Source organism: Dryobates pubescens, chromosome 2, assembly GCF_014839835.1.
Source record: "Dryobates pubescens isolate bDryPub1 chromosome 2, bDryPub1.pri, whole genome shotgun sequence".
Lineage (NCBI taxonomy): Eukaryota > Metazoa > Chordata > Aves > Piciformes > Picidae > Dryobates > Dryobates pubescens.
In genome coordinates this window covers 26,344,318-26,357,823 of record NC_071613.1, presented here as the reverse complement: position 1 = coordinate 26,357,823, position 13,506 = coordinate 26,344,318, and the positions used below count along the sequence as shown (strand labels likewise).

The 13,506-nt window shown below is 39.0% G+C and overlaps 1 protein-coding gene across 1 annotated transcript in view; it reads right to left on the bottom strand.

Annotated features, from left to right (window-relative positions):
* Positions 1-13,506, bottom strand: part of PCNT (pericentrin) — an 87,193-nt gene that overhangs the window by 13,480 nt on the left and 60,207 nt on the right. The window contains exons 35-46 of the mRNA XM_054172543.1: positions 12,656-12,829; positions 12,256-12,408; positions 11,521-11,691; positions 10,134-11,253; positions 9,037-9,542; positions 7,716-7,821; positions 6,906-7,060; positions 4,474-4,671; positions 4,051-4,224; positions 2,771-2,966; positions 1,873-2,086; positions 1,055-1,205 (exon numbers count right to left, since the gene is read on the bottom strand). Coding sequence (XP_054028518.1) covers positions 1,055-1,205; positions 1,873-2,086; positions 2,771-2,966; positions 4,051-4,224; positions 4,474-4,671; positions 6,906-7,060; positions 7,716-7,821; positions 9,037-9,542; positions 10,134-11,253; positions 11,521-11,691; positions 12,256-12,408; positions 12,656-12,829 — 3,318 coding nt within the window. The remainder of the gene's footprint in view (positions 1-1,054; positions 1,206-1,872; positions 2,087-2,770; positions 2,967-4,050; positions 4,225-4,473; positions 4,672-6,905; positions 7,061-7,715; positions 7,822-9,036; positions 9,543-10,133; positions 11,254-11,520; positions 11,692-12,255; positions 12,409-12,655; positions 12,830-13,506) is intronic.

The following is a 13,506-nucleotide window of genomic DNA, read 5'->3' as shown; positions in this document are numbered from 1 at the left end:
TTTTTTCAGAAGGAAAGGAAGTGACTGAAGGAGCAGTCCTGGGGCACTGGCAGACAGTCAGCACTAGCACTACCATCCTCCTAGCAGGGGCTTTTGTCTTACCCTTCCAGCGCTACTTCTCCTATGATCTTGCAGAAAGCCAGGGCAGATGCTAAATGGCATCAGCTTTCATAGTAGGGCTTCAAGATACTATTTCAGAATGAAAGACCCAAGCAATGTAAGCTGTGAATGGTTCTGTCTGCTGCACAGTTACAGCTGGGGCAATGTACTTTTCTTTGTGCCCTGGCTAAGTTGGTCCCTGCCTTCCCTGCATGAGCAGTCTTTCTAAAAACAGACAGAGGACATAAGCACCATGCCCTGCTGTGCAAGTAAAAATCTCAAAACTTGGTAGGCTGAACTATTCCCAAACAAGGACAGCAGATGTCTGAAGATTGAAGAGAATGGCAAATTTCTATTTTAGTATGTACAGCTGGGTGTGACAGTGGCTAACCAGTCATTTGCTTTGCTGTAGTTTCTTCCTTTTTTGTAATTTAGTATATAATACCTGGCGTATTTCTGAAAAGGCAGGCAAGCTTCCTGAATTATCCCCTGCATCCTTTTCTGTGCAAAACTGGAATAAAACAAGTCTCTCAACTCTGTGTGTGAATACATTTTTACACACTGGGCAAAGAAGCCAAGTATATGCCTGTGGAATCTGTCTTCACTTACACAGCATGGGGCAGTACAAAACTGGTGAAAAGGTGAACAGGCTACCAAGTGTAATTTCCTTGTTTCAAAGGCTCCAAAAACACCAAGAGAATATGAAAAAGAAGAAAAAAGGGAAAAAACCAAAAACAAGCAATAAAAAAAAAGAAAGAAGTTCAAGTAGGGCAACTGAAAGCTTTAAACAACATAAATACCATGCACATTCAGTAGAAGTTTGTTGGGGTTTTTATTGTTGGTTTGGTTTTTTTAATAGTTAAAAACCACTGGATATAGAAAAATACTGCAAAACCAGCCTGTTAGGTAACTTGATGGACCAAGTGAAATGTAGCACTGAGATGTAGGCCATTACCTCCAAGGCCATTGCCTTCTCATCTTCTGCTTTCTTATGCTGAAGCTGTTGTTCTTCAAATAAACCTCTTAGCTCTGTTTCCTTCAGTTGTTCCCTCTGCAAGTCTTGAAGTGCAGCTGTCAAATCCTTTTCTTTTTTTTCCAATTCAGACCTGAGAAGTTCAAAACAACACTTACGTGTTCAGAACAGAACAGACATTTTGGGCTACCTTTTGTGAGTTGGTCTATTACTTTGTTTCTTCAAGATAGCTCTCTGCTCTTAAAGAAGGCCAGTTTTCAAGATAGAGCTATGTTTAGCAGCTGAAAACATTTACCTCCCTCTGCAAGCAAAGCTAGAATTGCTCTATTTACCAACAACTAAGATTTAGGGAGAAGTTGCCTATCATGGCAGAGTAAAACTGCAGTCCTGTGAAAGGGAAGAACGAACATTGGCATACACTAGGAATAAGGGGGAGAGAAGGGAAAGGAAAAAACCATACACAAGGTGACAGGCAAACCAAAAGACAAAAGCTGCAGAAGTGGGTACATCAGGGTTACAGAATCTGGTCTATTCACTTCTAAAATAACCATACAACATGTTCCAATGTTCTGAGCCAAGGCTACAGAAAAGGTAAATGTGCAAATCTGAACTGAGGAATAAATACATTGGAGCAGTAAGTAAAGAAAAATGAAAATATCCACGAAAAGTGAGAGGTTAGTTTTCCAACTTGTGTTTCCAAGTGCTAAGCCATTTGTGAATCCAATGGCTATAAAGCTCTTTTGGAAATGTTAAAAAAATAAAAAAGAATTTAAAAAATAATAATCAAATCTACTTCTCACCGTAACTGGCTTATTTCCTTCTGAAACTCTTCTAGGGATTTCTGCAGCCTTTCATTCTCTTGCTTACTCTCATAAAGCTCTGATTTCAGGGATGATTTTTCTTTATTCAGGAGATCACATGTTTCAGAGGCTCTCTTCTGCTTCTCAGACATAGTGCTGTGTAGGTCACTTATGATAGATTTTTCCTGCTGAAGCTTATATTCTAATAATTCAACTAGGACAAGAAAGCGGTATATTATTTGTATTACAGAAAACTTGGCAATGCAATCCATTACAGTGGCTCAAATTGGGAGGAAAAAATAAAATACAAATCATCTGTATTGAAGTGTTCTTGTCTGGAATATTCTCTTCTTTTCAAACATGGGATGAATCAGTGGACAGAAACATCTGCAACCTACAGCTCTACTGCTAGCAGACCAGGCAAAGCAAGAACATGAAAGCTGGGTGAGACTATAAGAGCTACTGCAAGTTACCTGTCACTAATGGATTCTAAACATCATAAAGAAAACCCATCAATGTACCAGCAAACGTATATATATATACACACATACACACACATCAAGAATTTCCTGAAAACCAACAAGAATATTTTACTGTCCCTGATGGGTTTTCTACATGGGTACAATATTTGACAGTTGTCCTTGAGTTCTGTTGCTTTGGGTTGTATTAAAGCTCCTCTTTGCTTTTCACAGATTCTTCTCTGCTACTGGTATTAGAAAGAATTTCTTCCTCTGCTAAAATCATAGGAAACCTGAGTGCATTAGTACAACTCAAGAACTGTATAGCATCTACTTCTTTGCAAAATAATCTTCCTTCACCTTTTTATCTTCTATGCAAAAAAAAAAAAAAAAAAGGAAAGAAGTGACTTAGTAAGTAACAAGAACTTGGTGATTACTACCTTTTCTCCGAAGGTGGTGTTCTTGCTTGCTCCCATGATCTTCCACATTGGTAAGGGTTTCCTGTAACTGCTGTAGCTTCTCTTGGTTCTGCAGATGTGTCAAGCGTAGCTGAGCTCGGAGGTCCTGTATTTCAGAGAGCAAGCTATTCCGGTCTGAGGAGAAAAGGTGCTCTACAACCATCTGCTTCTGTTCCTCCTGAAAACAAACAAGGTCCTATTAAATCTGCAAGGCTATTCCTGTATTTTCTGCAATGCTAAGCCCTAGAGAAACCCTTGCAGTACAAGTTTTATAAGAAGGCAACTTCAAATGACTAAGTTCAAGCTTCTGTGAAGCATAACGAAAAATATTAATATTAGTTAATTGATGGAAGCACAAAACAGTAGAAAATTACAGAGCTCAATGTTGCCGATAAAGACATGGTGACCAGAAGAGACATACTGAGTGGTGCTATATGTTGCTGTGTTACCAGGGAGAATGGTGGTTGAAGGTCAAGGCCACCATTCCACTCTTTTGCTTATCACCTTCAATACTCCTGACCAGAGTAGCTACACCAAGAATAAGAAATGTTTTGCGCAGCTGATAAAGAAACAATAGTTGACCACCAGGAATGATGGCTTGGCCACAGTCTCTCACACACACTCTGCACAACAGTAGATAATGAGGTATAAATATTACCCCAATTTTATATTTCATTTGGAGGGGATCCAGAGTTCAATGCTGGTAAGTCCAGCCACCCCTAGCTCCTCTAACCTCTGAGGACCAGCTAGAACACAAGGGAATTAATCTCTTACCAAACTGATCCTTCAATAAATGCAACAGTAGCAAAAAAATTCCCTTGCTTCACTAGCTTCCATATAGTAATGATTGTTTACACGTAATAGTTACTACAAAGTATCTGCTCTGAACCTAAATAGTAGATATCATCATAAAAGAAGTCCCAAACAGATTCAGCATTAGTTCAATACATTTTCAAGTGAAGTCTGTGAAGCTCTAGATGAATTCTTGCCCTAGTCCTCTTTTATCAAATATTTCCTTCTCACTATCACAATCTTTCTGGAAGCCAGCTGAAATGCTCAGGTTGCTTTGCAATGCAATACAATACACAATGTCTGAGAAAAATGCTATCAAAACAGACTATAAAAACCCACCGATCGCACACAGTCTGGATCAATGCACAAGATGCTTAACGACAGAACTAATAAAACTGGGAAAACCTTGAAAAAAGTGAGAGAATAAAATAAGTTACTTATGAGCATAATATTTTGCAAGGTTTTCTTACTTGTTGTTTTATGACATACTCCAGTTTTTCCATTAATGAACTTTCATCACCAGACCCATGACTGGAGAAGTGAGACTTCAAGTCAATTTGCAACACACTTCTCTCCTTCTCAAACACTCTCTGTACTGCTTGCAGAAGTTCTCCTCTCCAGTCAGCTGCAGTACCTGAAAATTCCTGTTAAAAATAATTCAAGGGTTTTTAGATGGCATCTCTCTCAATTTCTAAGCCACTGCTTTTCATACCATTGCTGTGTAAGAGTACACCTATGTGTTAATCTGAGTTGACCAAAGGTAAAGAGGCCTGTTCAAATCTCAGAAAGAGTCCCTTGCTCCTCATACATACATGTGCCGCCGCACAATAGTTAAATACATTTCTACAGACATTAAGAAATGTGTATTTTCAAAGATAATTTTATTTTCTTACCTTGTCTCCTCTATCTGCCACCTTGCTAAGGTAGTCTTTCAATGACTGTATAGCATCCAGCAATGCTAAGCCCTCCTTCCGCCATCCCTCCATCACCGTTCTGGTCTGATGAACATTTTTCAGCTCCCTAAAACCAAAGGGACGTTCTGATAAAGCCAGTATTTTGCGGCTTTCCTCATACACCATCGTCAGCACAGTCTGAGAAGGAAAAAAACCAGTAATGCACACCATTAAGAAACAGGCATTGGCATGCTAATGGTGTAAGAGTGGGATGGGAGAGCACTAGACAACAAAAACAAGAAAGCTGTCTGAGGCTGTGATACAGCTAAAGGCACACAGGTCTGCCCAGCTATTTGGTATGCTTAATAAACTAAGAGTACACACACACAAGAGCCAAGAGTTACCAAGGAATTTTTATCTCCTAACACCTGAGGTATGTATACTGGCCACTATGTTCCTAAATGCTGCATTCACAATGATCAAGTACAAATATCAAAGTCTGTCAGTGCACCTTACTGCTGCATGCATCAGCACACTAATACACAATTAAGCCAAGGAAATGTACTTGGTATTTGTTGTTTCTGAACTATTTAGCTAACTTTCCTGGGAATAAATTAAATTCTATCAAGTCAGAAGCCATGTTACTAAACCTCAGTGATGCTGGAAAAGTGAATTATGTATTTAGACAGCCTTAGCTTAATGTAGCAGATTACGTACAAGTAACATACCCTAAAATATGCTTAACAATTTACACAGTAGAAATTGTTTCCTTTGACATTGTTAAGCAAAATAATATCTTCTAAATAAATTCCCTGTTTATAAACTATTACATCATGCACAGATGTTTCCTGGTCTCTTTTCAAGGAAGGTCACTAGAGATTTAAGTCCTCTTCCACATACAGCTCATTGGAAATATCCCAGCCTTGGTCTGGAATTGTTCCTCACTGCTACTCGCTTTAACACCACCACCACAGAGCAATTTTCTTTAACTCTTGATTTTTTTTTTCCTTTGTACTTCTTTGAATGAGTTGCTTAGAGTTGCTTTTCTTTCACCAGAATCAAAATAGTGATTATTTCAAGAGCCAACATTAAATAATGAAAACCTTTAATAAACTTTAGCAAGAGAAAGATACTAAAGCATTCAAACTCAATGTTCAGTACTGGAATATCCATTCAGATCTCACAGCCAGTGAAGTCTAGACTGATGAGCCATAACAGAAACTAAATAAAAACCCTCTGTTGAAGACAAGATTAAATCCTTCCACAAAGTTTATGAAATAATGCTCTTTGAAAATTATTAACTTTTTAGACACAGAATCATAGAATGGTTTGGGCTGGAAGGGTCCTTTAAAGATCATCTAGCCCAAGCTCCCTGGCCACACTTTTTGATGCAGACTAGGATGCAATTGGCTTTCCAGACTGTGAGTGCACATTGTCAGCTCATGTCCACACAAAACTGCTCTCAGCCCCTTCATAGAATCATAGAATTGTTAGGGTTGGAAGGGACCTCAAGGATCATCTAGCTCCAACCCCCCTGCCATGGGCAGGGACACCTCACACTAGATCAGGCTGCCCAGAGCCACATCCAGCCTGGCCTTAGAAACCTCCAGGGATGGGGCTTCTACCACCTCCCTGTGCAACCTGTCCCAGTGTCTCAACACCCTCATGGTGAAAAACAACTTCCTAACATCCAATCTACCCATTTCTATTTTTTTCCATTCCCCCTAGTCCTATAATTACCTGACACCCTAGTAAAACAGTATATATACATATATACACACACACACACCCCATCCCTCACTCTCGCTAGCCTCACAGATAAGATGATATGGAGCACAGAATTTCTCCCTTTCTCCAGATGTAATTCCTGAAGTGCCTGAGAGCTCATTCAGCCACAGAACTAAACCAGAGTTCCAGGCATGTATTTTCTTAAACTTGCCTTATTGACTAGTATAAGCAATCACTGCTCAGTCTTCTGCATATTCTTTATGCTCCCTGAACTTACTCTGAATGATCCCTCCACACCTCTCACTAGTGTTTCCACAGGTCTCCATCATATCTGAATTATGAGAATAGGCAGGGGAACATGATGTCAGCTAGCTATGCTTGTTATGAAAAGCTTTCTGCCCAGGCAGAATCCAAGGTAAATCCCTAAGTTCGATCAATTGGTCCTTGCACCACCACATTCTGGAACATAGACAGTGCTGTCCTAGCAAAACTTGATTTCAGTTCTAGCAAGTACAAGCAAGACAAGTGTCAGTAAATTTGTCAAATGAGGAAGGCAAAAGTGACTCAAAACCAATAACCAAGTTTAAATCTTTACAGAACAGTTTACAGTGTAAAAGTAGAAGCTAACACCATTTTATACTGGCATTTCATTTTCACTGTTTCAGTTTTAATTTTCTGGTATACTTATATTAATCATATATTACCTTCAGCTGTGGTGAAAGTATTTCCTTTTCTCTCATTGATTCCACAATATCTGGAAACATTCCACAGTACTGCAGATAAGCCATGAAACTAGTGTCTAGGTGGTCTGATGTTTGTAGCTCTTTCTTCAGTTTAGCTGCCAAATTTGAGCTGGTATCTGAAGAAAGATACAGCCCCCCAGCCCCACAAATGTTACAAAGATGAAAACAACCTCGAAACCAGCATTACTGCTTGCAAAACCACCACATTTTTTTTTTTGCTAGTATGAATGCAGGGTCAGCTGAAGTTAGTTGGTTAAGATTGGACATCATGTAAATTCTTTTCACAGAAAGACTGGTCAGGCATTCAAATGGGCTGCCCAGGGAGGTGGCTGAGCCACCAACCCTGGATCTGTTTAAAGGTCATTTGGATATGGTGCTTGGGGATATGGTTTAGGGGTGAACCTTGTAGAGCAGGGGTATCAGTTGGACTTGGTGATCCTGAGGGTCTTTTCCAACCTGAATGCTTCTGTGACTGTAATAGTCTCAACTAACTTCAGTAAAAACATTGTAAGTTGCCATTGCCTCCAGGGAAATAAGGATAGTGTTGGAGCTGTCAGGACTCACTAAAACCCCATCCCTCCTTTTCAGTATATAAAGCTGAAAAGGTAAAACCAGATTTCCACTAGTACAAATTACAAGTCTTTCTAAAAAAAGAACCATCTGATAAAGGCATAGTTTTCAAGTAAAAAATCTCCAGTAGAAGAAAACATTTACGATATTTTTGTACTGAGGTTAAGAAGAGGTGAAAGGAATCTGCAAAGTTAAACTTACTGCTGCTATATCCATCACTCATCACATCTACAGCAGATGCTCTTGATCTTGCATCATCTTGTAAATCAGAAGGGGTTAAAGTGAGATTATCAGCTTCTCTCATCTGCTTGGAAATAATTTTTTGCATTAATTTAGTTTTCCGAATCCAGCTGTACAGCCTCCTGCATTTATAGCAACTTTGTTACTAGTGCAGATTTTAGTGAATGCCTACTTAAGCACAGTGTCAGAGATGGCAAGTACCACAATGAATGCAACACTGGTGCTCTTTAGAACCGATTCCACCTCAGTTCCCACCCCCTACAAATACATATTTGTAATTAGTTGTCCTTCAAAAGCAAGGCACAAATATTGCAGCCAAAGAATAATTTTCTGAAGCACAGGCTTCTATCTTCCTGTGAAATGACACTGGTACAAATTTTTTTAAAAAAACATTCCATTAGAAAAAACACAGCTACCCAATTTTGGACCAGTCTCTTCTAATACTCAAAGATATTCTTAAGTAGAAAACTGTTACAGTAAATTGAGTAACGTGGCAGGAAAAAGATTTTGCTGATTTTGGCTCAATTCCTTGCACGTGAAGTATTATCATATGTATGTTATTTCCATGTAGCATCACTGCTACAGTGCCAGGACTGTGAGAGCACAAGAGCAAGGGGAGACCTCATTGCTCTCTGCAACTACCTGAAAGAAGCCTGGAGAGAGAAAGGGGGCAGCCTCTTCTCCTTGGTGCCAAGTGACAGGACTAAAGGTTTCATGATGTGCTGGGGCAAGTTCAGGCTAGAGATTAGGAAATATTTATTCACTGAAAGTATTGTCAAACATTGGAATGGTCTGCCCAGGGCAGTGGTGGAGTCACCATCCCTGGAGGTGTTCAAGTGGCATGTGGACCTGATGCTTAGGAACATAGTTATGTGTTGACCCTGTAGTCAAAGGCTGGACTGGATGATCACTGAAGTCTCTTCTAACCAGATGCATTCTGTGATTCTGTAATAGTCATATTTTTACTGATGCCACATCAGCAGCATAGAGATGTGCAGGACACATAGCCTGATGTAAGCAGCTTATTGCTCCATTTTAGGCCTTAGAAGACTATTTTCAATTTTTAGAAGCAGTGGTAAACAGCATTTTAATACAGGTCAGAATTTGCTGTACTGTCTGACAGTGAGAGAGGAACTAACAATTGTACATCCATAATGTTACTGGACCTACTGGTCATGGCATGCAAGTTTCTACTGCTTTCAGGTAATGGTCCAACAATGATCTTAAGGGACAGAGCTGAGCTGTGTAATTAAAAGGACATCAGACATGAAATATAACTTACCAAAATCTTCTCCATATCTTGGTCATCATCAACAGAGTAGGTGCTTTCAGAAAAAGCTGGGGATTTTCTATCTACTACCACTGTTGCTTCCTCACTGCCATTTTCATACAAGTTAGAATATCCCAGGAATACAGAATTATCTTCTTGCCCAGATGACCTGGTGTGCATCATTTCAAGATCTGTGCTTTCAACTTCTGAAAAGGGTGTCAGGTGAAGCACTGGTCGTAGCTCCATGCTTATATCTTGCTTTCTCACAATCTCAGGTGAGCCCCATGAAGCCATATTTGCAATGAAATTCTGGAAGTCCTCTGAAGTGTCTTTCTCTGTGTTTAAATTGTCTTTTGAAGATTCAGAAACCTGAGGAATTTCCAACATTTGCTGGCAATGCTTTTTCAAATCTTGCTCCTCCTTGCTGATCATGTCCAGTTCCTGAGGTAAGATATTTTCTTGTGATTTCTTAACCTGAGTTTTTGAATTTATATTGTGAGTCAAGTCAAACAAAACAAAATAACACATATTAAAGTATTAAATACCATTGATTTTACAGCTGAAATCCACACATTTTAAAAGGTCTTCTCAAATATAATAGTTGCATCTATTATTCTCCAGTTTTATGTAAAAATGATCAGACACTATTTCATATGCCAGCTACTCACTTGGGCAAAACAAACTTGACTTGGAGAAAATATATTTATTTCCTTTAGAATAGAGTTGAATGGCAAGAAACAAAGGACAAACACTGAAAGAGATTCCCCCCTCTCCATCCTTTTTTCCCCAGGCTCAATTTTGCTCCTTCATTCCAAATTTCTCCATCTCCTTCCCTGCAGTGGATATCTGCTCTAGCATGGTCTCTTCCTCACACCTTCTTCCTCGTCTCAGTCCTCACTGCCTGTGCAGCATTTTGCCCTTTCTTTAATGTGCTTTCACAGCAGTGTCACGCATGTGACTAACTCGCCACAGCCATTTTTATGCCACAATATTTATCTTCACCCTTTTTACAGCACTAAAAAGGATAAATTGTAAGGCTTTATAAAACACATATAAATGGGATTATTTTAAAAAGCAGATAATGCTGTTAAAAACTAAGTCACATACCAGTTTTTCAGTAGGGGAAGCTGGTACTCTAAATGACTGATCAACATTTGCTTCCAGTTCTTCCAGTTCCTCCATTCCTTTCTGAAGGACTTCATGATTTCTTTCTCTCTGGTTGAAAGACTTGAGAGGATTGTTCTCTCCACAACCACATTGCTCCTTTGGCTTGTACAACTCAAGTTGTGAGGTAAGTTCTCCTCTTTCCAGTCGTAAGGCTTCAAGCTCTTTCACATATGCCTCAATGTGACCTTGCAGCTTTGCAGTGCTACCTTGTAGTTCACTGATTTCTCTCTGATAAGCCTCTTTTTTCTGTTTCAGTGCTTGAACCTGGGAACCAAGTTCAGAAACTTCTAATTGAAGATTACAAACATCTTGAGCCTGACTTGCATCTCTCTTTTCCAACTTGCTTTGCAGCTCTGCTGTCTTTTCTGTTAAATATTGCAACTTGGCTGCATCAGATTCTCTTTGATCTGCCATTGTCTTCATTTGCACATCTTTCTCCAGAATATGTGCATCTCTTTCTCTCACAGTATCTTCAAGTTCTTGAATTCGAGAAGAAGTCAGCCTTGCTTCAACCTCTCTCTGAGAAAAACGTGTTTGGAGAAGGCTGTACTCCTCCTGAAGTGCATTGTACTGTATTCTCAAAGAGGTTAGTTCTGCAACAGACTGCTCTGATGACTCTCGTAATTTTTGGCATTTTTTCTCCAAAATTTCCACTTCCATGTTGAACTGTGATTCCTTCTCTTCCAGTTGCTGCTGCAGAGCTTCTCTAGCAGTAGAGACAAGCTCTACTTCCTCCAGAAGTTCTCTCACTTTGGAAAGCAGCATTGCATTTCTTCTGTTTGGATCAGTGTCACCCTGACAACCTGCAAGTCCCTCCCTCAACTCATTCTGAAGGTTCTCCACTGGCTTTCCCAATGCAAATTGATAGAGATCTTCTTGGTTATCACTAACTTCATGACATACTGGTCCAAATTGTGCCAGCTCTTTTTGAAGCTTCTCAATTACCCCATGGAGTTGCTCTACCTCTTCATCTTTGTCCTTACGCAGCCTTTCCTGGTCACCACGAAGGTGCTCAACAAGTGATCTGAGTTCTTCAATCTCAGATTTTTGGTCTTCCACAACCTAAGCAAAAGGATATGGTCTGAGTATTACTGTATGCATGCAGAATTACTATTGCACATAGAGTTTAAATTACATTTTTCTTCCAAATCACACAGGCATTAATTCACACATTTAACAACAGGAAGAACTGCACACTTCAGCTGGCAGCTATTCATAACACTGGCTATTTTCCTAAGGGAATTATCAAGTAGATTTCATTTACAGTATAATTCTGTACACTTAGCATCCTTCAAAATCAAACAATAAACATACAGCAAGGACTCCTACTTTATTCTCCAGAGTAGTCTCTAACTCATGCTGGAGCTTCTTCATCTGCTCATTCAAGTGATCAATTTCTTGATTCTTTTCTTCAAGTAGTGCTTGTGGGAGTGACAAAGCTGAGGAATCACTAACACCCAGGTCCTGATTTTGCTTCTCAGAAAGTTTTGTTAGATCCTCCTAAACAGAACAAAAAGCCCAGTCTCATTAGAAAGGACTTCTCCCCCAACCTAATGGCAGAACAGAACCAAGAGCCTTATTTAAACATTCTCCTCCTTATTGTAATGTTAAAAAACTGAAGAACACAACTACAGCTACTTTGTTTAGATTTGTACCACTGGATTAGATTGCCACAACATTTCCCAAATTTCAAGGAAAGAGGTGAACAATTCAGCTGTCAGGCTGACAACCAACCAGTTTTCTGATTTGCTGTAAAATGGAACTTCATAGTGTTTACTAAATGACAACACTGTAGTTCATAATCTGCTGGGTCTAGAAAAAAAACCTTTTTATTTAAAGCAAATGACTAGAAAATATCACCATCAGAATGAATCTAGAGTATGGAGAAGGGGAGTGGGGGGTGTGATCTACTTCATTAACCAGCAATAATAACAATAATGCAATTTTCTCTTGACAAGAGAAACAAAGTATTTGTTTATAACATCACAAGATGAAGACCACAATACTCAAGGAAGAAGGTCTCTGAAGTGATAGCTGCTACATACTAAAGATAAGGAAACCTACCTTCAAGTGTGCATTCTCTAACTGAAGCTGGCTGATGCTGGAAGTGCTAAGATTTTTTTGCATCTCTAATTGCAAGTTCAGCTGCAATATCTCCTTGTCTTTACTCATCAAATCATCTTTGTATTGTTCTAGTTGGTCTAACAAGCTTGCGATCTAAAAACCAAAGAAAATGCATAGTTGTCACAATTAAGTGCTCTTATTTAAGCAGAAAAGATGAAACTTCATTCAATCACCTTGTCTACTAAGAGCATGTAACTTCAGAAAATTCTATTATTTCAGCTCGTTCTAATCTACATGAATAAAATACTTGCAACAAAAGAGTGAGAAGCTCCTCACCTGTGAAACCAAAGTACTGCAAGAGTGGTTTTCTATTAAAAAAAACCCTACCAAAACTCTTTACCTGTCTTTCCTTAGTCTGAAGTGCTTCCTGCTCTGCCTGTAATTGCTCCTTCAGCACTGGGGCAGAACCACCACTATCCTCTGGTACTTTGTGCCGTGCTTCATCCAATTTAGACTGCAGGGCAGAGATCTGAATTAAGTTATTGTATTGTTGTTGTTGCAATGCCTCTTTATCCTGAAAAATACATTTTTTAATATGTTAAAATTAACTGTTGCCAATATACATACCCACCTAACCAAAACACTTCATCCCTGATAAACCCCAGCACAAAACCCCCCACACACAAACCCTATGGCTTATAAACATGAACTCAAAACCGCTGAATGTCTTTAGCTTATGTAGGTTTTTACCCTTTACTTTTCCTAACCCAAGTTTAGCAACTTCTGAAAACTTAACATTCAGTGATATATCATCCTTTCACAATTACAGTGTTTTATGTATTTAGAAACGTGAACATCTTGTTCCTGTAGCCATTTTAAAAATTAAAAACAGCAATTAAACTAAAAAGAAAAAAAAAACAGTTTAGACCACATCAGTCTCAAATCCTCAAAGCTGACAGATCCACCACCACTACTTAACCAAGGAAAATTGCTAGAAGGAAACAGAAGCATTTAGTTTAAGAAGATGGAAAAGGTTACTCAGATACTTGGTAAAAGACAAATATTTTTGTTAACTGGGATGTGATTCTTAACACTAAACTGTGATTAAATCTGTAGTAGTAACAAAGGACTAAAATGTTCAGATTACAGCAAATAGACCTGGCTCAAATACACATAGAAGGAAGATCTGATGATTAAGATGATTTGAAGAGCCCCACCAGTAAGCTGGGAGTCTTACTCTGCTTGAAGGTA